This window comes from Anarrhichthys ocellatus, unplaced genomic scaffold (assembly GCF_004355925.1).
Source record: "Anarrhichthys ocellatus isolate YVR2014 unplaced genomic scaffold, GSC_Weel_1.0 scaffold86, whole genome shotgun sequence".
In the NCBI taxonomy this organism is placed as follows: Eukaryota; Metazoa; Chordata; class Actinopteri; order Perciformes; family Anarhichadidae; genus Anarrhichthys; species Anarrhichthys ocellatus.
The window spans coordinates 2,416,092-2,426,175 of NW_022280116.1; the positions used below are offsets into that span (position 1 = coordinate 2,416,092).

The 10,084-nt window shown below is 42.5% G+C and overlaps 1 protein-coding gene across 1 annotated transcript in view; it reads left to right on the forward strand.

Annotated features, from left to right (window-relative positions):
* The window catches only part of hibch (3-hydroxyisobutyryl-CoA hydrolase), a 30,725-nt gene extending 28,053 nt beyond the window's left edge, over window positions 1–2,672 (forward strand). The window contains exons 12-14 of the mRNA XM_031875019.1: window positions 187–306; window positions 586–619; window positions 849–2,672. Coding sequence (XP_031730879.1) covers window positions 187–306; window positions 586–619; window positions 849–964 — 270 coding nt within the window. The 3' untranslated portion in view covers window positions 965–2,672. The remainder of the gene's footprint in view (window positions 1–186; window positions 307–585; window positions 620–848) is intronic.
* Window positions 2,673–10,084: the final 7,412 nt, after the last annotated feature.

The following is a 10,084-nucleotide window of genomic DNA, read 5'->3' on the forward strand; positions in this document are numbered from 1 at the left end:
TATATATGTATATGTATATATATATGTATATGTATATATATATGTATATGTATATATATATGTATGTGTGTGTGTGTGTGTGTGTGTGTGTATATTATTTTTTTAAATCTAAAAGCACAATAAGCAGTGCATCACTATCTTTTAGTTTGAAGTACACAGAAAAGTTCCCTGTGTCTCCTCTTCCAGATACTGTCCAGGATGTCTCCCACGTCCCTCAAAATCACCCATAAGCAGCTGGAGGCGGGTGCGACTCTGAGCCTGCAGGACGTGTTGGTGATGGAGTACCGGCTGAGCCAGGCCTGCATGGTAAAAACCGAGAAGTTATCGTCACGCATCAGCTTCATTCTCATGCTTTTCACTCTTGTAGTAATCCTAATTGGGTAGGAATTGAAGGATTGGTGAATTACTCTGCACGTTGAGGAGCCCATTGTATTCTTTCACATATTAACGTGCATGTATCTTCAAAGTTAAAATGTCAGTATTACTTCATCTTAATCATCTGAGACAGCTGTTTTAGTTTAGCTATGACGTAGAGTGAAACCTAAGAGGATTGTACCTCATGGGATTGTTTCCGTTGTTTTGCAGAGGGGCTGCGACTTCTATGAGGGCGTACGAGCCGGTAAGTCACTGCAGTGCATGGGTACAACAAAATATTGTGGATATGAATTTGAGTGGTGTAGCATAGTTTATATGAATGCAGAGAGGTATGAAGACTTAAACCACAATGAAAAATGTTGATTGTAAATGTTTTTAAAGGATCAAATAAATACTAGTTTTTATTGCTTGACAGCATCTCGGTCACATCATCAGATTCCCCCTTCTATGTCATGATTTGTGCATGTTTCCAGTGCTGGTTGACAAGGACCAGAGTCCCAAGTGGAACCCTCCGACGCTGGAGGAGGTGTCTGAGCAGGCCGTGGACCAGTGCTTCTCCTCGCTGGGAGAGAAAGACCTGACGTTCTGATGCTTCCCGCCTTCAGACTCCCACTGCTAAGCCTCCCCCACATCCCTCATGTGATCATGAGTCATGTGAGAGGGACTGTATTGCCGAGGATGAAGAAAAGTCTGTTATTTTATGACGAGCACATGCATAGGTCACATACTCAATAGGTTGTCTCCATACTGTTTAAAACTGTGAAGAAAATCCAGGCTGCTCCTCTGCAGAAGAGATAGCTAACAGATGCTCTGTGTTTCACACATGAAACATGTTTAGTGTAAGCTGGCTCTGCAGTGGAAGTGGAGTGTTTTTTCTTTACATAAGTTGTAGAGCAGTAACTCTCCCTTCTGCTGCAAGTGCAAGGACTCTGCCGCACAGCAGCATTTACACGAGGACATGATCTCACCACTGAGTGCTTTATTACATTTCCTGTGGGTGTTTGTTGATGTGACATGGATCGGTATCATCTGTACTCCTGCAGTGTGGTCCCTTCTTCTACTGCGGATAATCTATTGGCTCTATTTCTGTAGTTTCTTTTCTTCTTCTCTTTTTCCATTATTTTCCTTTTCACTAATCTCTGTACTCTTTCAGATGTAACATAAATAAAACAGGTTTTCTCTGACATATGCAAACAACTCTCTCTAGACAAGTGGCAGATTTAGAAGTATATCAATATTTGTTCTCAATGCAATTATTGTTACATTGCATTTTAGAGATCAAATGTGTCTGTGTGTCATGGAGTGTGTTTTTTGTAATTACCTTTGTCTGATGGACACGTCGCCGTATTTCAGTTGGTATCAAAGCGCCTCGCTCAACATTTGTTCTCAGTCGTTGCATTATTTATGAGCCAGCCAGCCAGATTGGGCCTCAATGCTGGAACGGAGGGCAATAAAGAGAGCTGCTAGCCTAACAGAAAAGGATGTGTGGTCCTGGTGAGTGAAGAAACGGCTTGTGCTTCAAAGAACCACGTTTATTGAGGTTCGTGAATCTTTTTATGACCTGCTTGTAAAGTGCTCTTGTGACACAGCGACAGTTCGTTATCAGCGTGTGAGCGCAAAGCTGCCGCTCAGGTATGAAGTCTGGAGATTAAACATTTATTTTAGTTTTAGTGTTGGGTTATAACCTGGTCCGTTTGACCTTCAGTGCATAGTTTATGTGACTGGCATAACTGTCCAAAAAAGTTCATTAGAGACCACGGTCTGTTACAAGTGAATGACGGTTGTTCTACAGGCTCATGAATAACACGTGGAGCAGGTTTCAGAACAGTTTTTGAATGATTTGGAACACCTTTTACCTCATGTCTGTTTGTCTACCTGCTTCACCTTCACCGTCTGACTCTGTTCTATTCACCGAGCACCAGCAGCACTGCCGCATGCTGAGGCTCTCTCAGTAAGCAGACAGGATGACCTCCGCATACTGTAGACAATAAACAGAGTATTTCTGTTACACGGATAAAGTCCTCATGCTTTTAGGCCACCGTTTGCTTTACAAACGAGCGCTGGCCAGCAGTCACTTGTAAATCCTTTTGTTTGTTCTTCATGCAGCTGAACATTTAACCCGCTCTGTGTTCACTCTCATACAGGATGCAGGATACGCGCCTCTCTCGTTTGACAGGTGTTTTAAATACATACTGTTGAGGCTGGTTAATAAAGGCACCTGTGTGAGGTTGTTCTAAAGTCATGGTTTAGAAAATAACAATGAAATATTTCAAAACTGATACAAGGCATAAATCAGATTTATTGGCATCAGTTTTTACACATACTGGATGTACAGTTTGCTAGTTCAGTGAATGTTAGACTACAGGAATATGCAAAACGTCACTCATGTTATGTTATTCTTCATGATATATCCACAGGCCGACATTGTATCGTCTTACGAAGCTGCTTCCCGGAGGCCAATTCTAGCTTTTCTGGCGAGTCAGGTCACATGGGTTCTGTCACTGCTCATCTGGCTACTTGTGTTTCACTTTATAGTCAAGTCAGCGCCTCTTGTTTTGCTTCAGCTCCACCGCTCTCTGGCTGCTGTTTTCATCTACGGGTCACTTTGACTGCTGTACAGGAGTTGTGATTCTTTGTGGAGAAACTCTGTTTTACAGAGCTGTCGATTAAATCAAAATGTCCTTTAGTCGACAAAATTAATGGTTGTTGTAAGAAGTTGGTTGGTTTAGGACAGCCCTACTTGTCTTTGTCATATATGATAGTAAACTGGACATCTTTGGGTTTTGGACAGTTGGTTGGATAAAACAAGTAACAAGTAAAACAAATACAGTGGATCACTTTGGGCTGTGGGAAATTTCAACACACATTTTTCAGTATTTTCTGACATTTTAAAGACTAAAAAAGGTAATGAAGAATTAAATTAACAGATCAATTGATAATGAAAACAATCGTTAGTAGCAGCCCTAATTGAATCTGTACTAAAGGGCGCAACAGCCTGAGGGATTTTATCCTTCTCGTGATGAGTAAATCCTTCAAAAAAAGTGTTGGCGGACGATTTAGCAGCCGTCTATCGAAACACCTGCTGGCAGTAAATAATTTAAATTGGGTGACCTTTAAAAACGACAAATCCCGGTTTTCAAAAGGTGGCATTTGGCAGATGTTTGAATGAAGACGGGCGTTCTCACTGGATCCGATTTTTAACTCTTTCTGGTGCAGGTACAGTTCCTTCATGGCTGTCAAAAGAAGGAAAATCCAATTCACTGCTTTTCTTTTAGACGAACCACAAGACCCGATCTATGCCAGAGCTACAACGACGAATCTCTTATGAATTTGTAAACAAAGGTGATACCACAATTTGTAAAAATGATTCTTTTCTCAGTGATGACGTCACACTCAAAATGCACAGTAATGTCTGACATCAACATTATGGCACCATCTGTGATGTATTGCCTAAGAAATACAGCAGAGTGTCAGACAGCACTGAAACAGCAGGGACCAGTTGCATAAAACTAGACCTAGTCTTAGTCTTAAATATAACTTTAAGTCAGACTTGCTATAGACTCTAAAAGTTACCTGTTGCATGAAGCTTGGCTGTGAGTGACTAAAGTAGGCCTGTCGCACACGGCATTATGGGTGAAATAAGACTTCACAGAAGAGAAAAAACAGTGGATGCAACAGCGGAGAAAATAAATCTAACGGTCGTTTAAGATGTTCAGAAACAATTCAGGAATATGGTGCAACAATCCCAAAAAGTTCTGAACAAACAGTTGAAATAATTAGCTAAAAATGTGCTAAAAGTAATAGATAAACAGTTGAAATATTTAACTAAAAGTTATGGAAAAAATGTTGAAATAGCCAACTGATTTTCTAACCGACTGTTGCCATCGAAGACAAGTCTAAGGCCAAGACTAGACTTAGACTAAGTTTATGCAACTGGCCCCTGTATTGGTTAGACTTCCCAATGCAATGTCACTTACACATCAACTGTATTGTATTGGTAGTGGTTAGTTTTCTATCAATACTGAAACACTGTCGGTGTTGTAAGAGAAGACCTGGGGAGAAGGCAAGTGGAGAGAAAGATACCCTGCCACTGTTGGCTTATGGCTTGTGTTGAAGTATTCTTACGGTTGCTGGTTCCTACTATTACGATAATATCTACAACACCATTCAAAGCTGTTGTCACTGCAGATAGTTATATGACAGCTTAAGTGTTGTCACCAATGCTTTTCAGTAGAGCCTATAGCCAGCAATGTAACTTGAATTTTGGGCAAATCCCTATGACATCATTATGAGTACCTGTGCACAAATCTGCAGCTACACTACATCTCAGTCCAGGGACCAAAGACCAGACCTGTGTAATGTACCTTCTGATATAAATCATATATTACAAAACATTGTTGGGCTCAGAGTAACATTCATTAAGGACTTTGGCGGTTGTGAATCTGTATTCCAAATATATCTACTCCGTCCCCTGGTTAGTATCGTTTGCCCTCCATTATGGCGCAGCACCACCCTATTTTAACAAGTTGTATATATAGATTGGGCTTCAAGGTTTGCATATTTGTGCTTTTGTCCTCAATAGGGCACATGGCAGTAGTTCTCGGTTAGGTGTTGCACAATAACACAAAGTTGACAAAATAGGCCTACAACATTTTTACATAAATCATGTTTTTGTTTTTAGTTTTTCTTTAACTCCAGTTCTGTTGACAAGCCAAATCCTCTTTGAAGTGTGTCAATCCTCTCTCGGGCCCTGTTTTTTTGTTTTTGCGGCTGAGAGGCCAGCAGGTCCCCAGTAATCTGGGTCCTAATGTAAAAAGTTCCCACGTTGTGACTTGTGTACACTTGAGTATCCTGGAGTGAAATACACCATTCGTGCACATGATTTCCTGGCGATTCATCGTGAGGACCCTGCCTGCTTGGATGGAGGGCTGCGGTCGAGGCTACCTAATGGCAGTGTGGGAGAAGCAGAGTGGAGGAAGACGCTCCTCTTTGCAGATCAGCCACAGGGTCTCCAGGGAGGCCATTAAAAGGAGAACTTCAGCCCGCAGAGCTCTTTGTCAGAGCAGAAGGAGCCGGACAGCTCGGTGTGTTTTCTGACCTGATAGTCGCAGTGAAGGTTTTCAAGTGAGAGTCTTGACCAAATGAAGGGATCTATTAATAACTCCCTCTGTAAGAGGACTGAATCTTGGCCCTGGGGCAGCATCAATGACTGGGGTAGACTTTCACTGGCAAGGGGGACCATTAGAATTCCAGGTAATATCGGATAGCATTTCTTGCTTTGCGTTATGGGTCCAGCCACAGAGGGCCAAGACCTACTGGTTGAGGGGACAAATAAGGTCAGAGACAGATGAGCTATCCAACTGAAGACACTGCAGGCTCCAGCTTTCATCCAGATAATCACAGGAATGTGGACAGGATCAGGGTGCTTTGGAGAAGGGGTTTTTAGGTTCAATCCCAGTATAATCCAAACCAAAAGTAGGTCAAATCGAAATAACTGACAGCTCATTCATATTCCTGCACACAGCAGGTAGATTCTTGAAGGATTCATTCTGAACGAAGGTGCTTGAGACCAGTGGCCTTGTTTAATCCCACGTACAACCACAGGTATCGATTTCAAGGCAGTCTCGGCCTTTCCACTGCGGCATCCCTTCTCGTGACGTCATGGCACGTCACATTCAATGTAGGGGATGTCGCTGTAACGGTGGTCTACCTCCACCCACTGCTGCACGGCCCGGGCCACGATCTCCTCGGAGAGCCTCTGGGCGTACTCCAGCAGCACCGGGTTGGCCTTAAGGGAGCTTTCCGGCGAGCCCATCTCTGAGTGAACCAAGTAGGCTTTCTCGCCCTTGCGCTCCACCTTCTCTGTGGAGTTTGCATTCTGGGCAGCGGAGTCGCTCCTCTTGGATTTGACACACCCCATACTCTGGAGGATGTCGCATTGATTTACTTTAGGCTGGGAGGTGTGCGAGAGTCTTTGGTTAGATTCCGAACTCGCACATCAATGTTGTCAGTCGGTACATCCCAGAAGCAACCCTGTGCTTCCCCTCGACTTCTCTCTGCTGTGGTCGGCTTTTCAGCTCCTGTCATCCGCTCCCCCTCTCATCCATGTCTGAGTGCCAACGTGTGTGGTAAATTCAGAGGGCGCTGGGGCGCAACCGGCTAGGAGGCCCATCCCCGTGTGGGTCTGGTGGCGTTGAAACAGTCGGTCTTGCTCCCTTGCTGGCCAGAACCCATCGCTTCCTCAACTGCAGAAAAAGAGACAAAGCGGTTTTTAGTGATTTGATTTCCATCAGAGGCAGCCTACGAGTGCCAGATGGCGGCAACGAGGAAAGGATTTTCACAGTGGCTGTGGCAACTATGTGACCCAGGGCTCCAGCGGCCGGCTCGAGGTCAAGGCCTCTGGCGGCTCACCTCAGCACAGTCATTCCAGAAACATACTCTGCCCCTCTGCACATCAGCTGCGTTACACATTCACCTCCCCCCCCTACACTACCTTCGGAGTGTTTTATGACTCAATCCCTCGGCCTATTTTGTGTTGCATGACACAGGCACGCCTGTCCCTAGCTTGAGTGAACTGATGCTGTTTTGTTGTAAGCCTATGTCTCCCATCTGTTCCACTAAATCAGCCTCGCAGCCTGATTCACAGTGACAGCTCCTTTTCCAGGACTATGGGCCTTGGTGCACAGCAAACATGTGCTTCATTCAGAAAGCTGCATGCTGTAGTCTACACAACACCAGGCCATGAATGATTTATGCAGAGCAGAGAGTCTCCCTGTGAGTAAAACAACATTTGGAGGCGCACACAACCACAGAGGAATTTGAACTGTCACTAAATCCTCCAGATCTGGTATTATGTTAATGAGATTAAATAGCGGTAAGTGCGTCTTAATGTTAATGTGCACACCAAAATGTGAGAGCGTCAATTAGCTGTCAGACAGACACATGGGATTTGGAATAAACCTGATAACTTAATGAATGAAAATACCTCCGCAAACATGAGATCACAAAAATGACAACAGGATGTGCTGAGATCCCGTAAAGCTGTACATACTTTTAACAGTGTGGCAAATGCGTCAGGGTTTCCTCCATTCCAACAAAAACATAATCCGGCGATGGAAGAAATAACCCAAAATCGTTCAAATAAACAATAATCCGGGAATCATCTGTTGTCGCGCTGGTTCTTCTGCCCACTCCTCAGCTCCGCAAACAGCATCCGAGCGATTTCAATTTAAAACGTTATTGATTGTGTGCAATGTGTAAAGAAAACAAACAATATATACATCTACGAAGTTGCTGCTGCTCACTGGTTTGTGCTCCGAATCAGATTTCAATATAATCTTTAAAGGTGGGGTAAAAATCCCAAACTGGTGGACCAGACGGCAGAGGTTTCCCTGTTGCCTACACGCCGGTCCAACGCCGAGTGGCGCTCCTCAGCAGAGAGGAAAGCAAATGTCTGGACTGAGTTTAAGTGCAACGACGCTGCACGGCAACTACCGAGCTGCAGCGGCGCTCAGGAGGAGAGCGAGTCCAGGCGCTGCACACCGACAGCGGCTCTGCACCGCCGCGGCTGGTACGACACTGCCATCTGGCGGTGACACGGAAACGCTGCATCGAAATAAAAAACCTCAGTGCCAAACAATGATCTTCAGTGTGTTTGCGTCAGTGGTGGAAAAATAACAGATTCTTTACCTCAGTAAAAGTCACTATTGTTATAGGCTACATTAGCCTATATTAGTGGATTTTATTATTACTCACTGTAAGCGTTTTAAATGTTTAGAACTCAAAAGTTATTCTTAGAATTAATTTAATTTAATCATTGAAAGTATTTCCATGGGAAGAAATGGCTTTCTTTCGGCCTTAAGCAATTCTGTAGGGCCAACATAATTTACTTTGGTTTGATCAATTTAATTTAATTTACTAATGTAATTTCAGTACTGTAAAATTAAGTTAGACTTATCTTTAGTAAATAAGATGCATCAACCAAAATGTATTAAGTTGACCCAAGCATAGTAAATTATGTTGGATACAACCCTAGTAAAATAGCTGGATCAACCCTGACAAATGAAGTTGACCAAACTCAAGTACATTAAGTTGGCCCAACATAATTACTAAATTATAAAAGAAAGTCATTTAACCATGTGGAAATACTTTCCAGGATTTAATTAAGTTAATTCAAAGAGTTATTTTTTGACTTTATTGTATCTGAAGCTGGTGGAAGAGGTAGAGCTATTTTGACTACTTCTTATAGTTGGGTAGTTTATTCTATACCAAATCATTATTATACAAGCTCATGTTTATAATCTATATAGAATCCCAATTTTCAAAGCAACTAGTAGGCTAAAGCTACTTTGGGGTATATCTTTCGATGCTAACTTGTGAAACAGTTTTTTACTTGCAAGATATCTGTCTATGTTGCCTTATTCATTTAGCGCATGCTCTTATTCCTTAAGAACAATGCAATTAATGTCCATTTCATTGGGTGAATTTTGACTTTATGAATTCAGATTTAATAAGAAGAATAATTAGAGGTGTATCAGTTTCTGGATGTGGTCTTTGGCGGCCAACATGATCAATGCTGCATTCTTTTTTCATGCTACCACATATGTCACACACTTGAGAGAGCTGAGTGGACTCTGAAAGCACCAGGGCTCTGTAAAATGATACAACTTGTCTGGTTCAGAGACAGGGTCACTAATGTTTCTACAGCTGACTGGGAAGTCGCTTTTCCTGAATGGATTTTACATTTCAAATCATCAGATTGATTTATGGCCTTTCTGATCTGAACGACACGAACTTGCCACACGATGGCGCTGTCCTCTCATGTGCTGCAACCAGGGTTCACCAACAAGGATTTGGACAAGTCCTGGACTGACGGTTTTCTCTAGTTTTGCTGTTTTTTGAATTTTTTGAATTTATCCCAGTGCGGGGAACGATGTAGCCTATTTTTAATTTTACACGTGCCGATAATCAGATTCTCTCACCTCGAGAATGACTTGACTTGACCTGGCTAAAATTGTAACTCCTATTTTTACTCAAGGATTAAATGTATTTCGACAACCAGTCTCCACCATGTGCCTGCCATCAAAGACAATTCGAGGTTAAACGTGCAAATCTGACAAAAATACTAGATTTAAAGTGCAATATTTTTAAACAAGCGTATTAAAGCACAAACTCACGAATCCGCCTTTCTTGCTTTCTTTCATAATATGCTGCATATAGGCTATTCTGTTGTTTTGTTTTTATTTGCTTAGCTCTTCAAGATAACTCAAACTGTATTATACCACCAGGGATAATTTGGCTGCAGCCAGGATTACAAACATTCATCATAAAAAACATTAATCACATAATGCACAGTCTGGACATGTCACAGGGATACACAGTACAAGTGCAAGATCACGTGAAATGAAGAGTGCAAACAACTGAATGCCAAAGAACCTGCATAAACCCTGTATAAGCCAATTCAGAAGCCCTTTGCGCAATCACTGTAAGAAAAGTGAATTTATCCATCCGTGGACACGTTAAGCACATGCCCACAGTCTCCATCCCTTTATGGTTTGACAAGGGAAAAAAAGTTGTCATGTCAGTCGGTTAAAACTCATTGTTGCCTGTCCAGCCAATCATAGATTTTGACGACACAAAAGAGGCTAAAGTTGGAGTATAAAAAGGTGTGCGCTAATAAAGTATGATGCCTATCAGAGTGCGACATTAA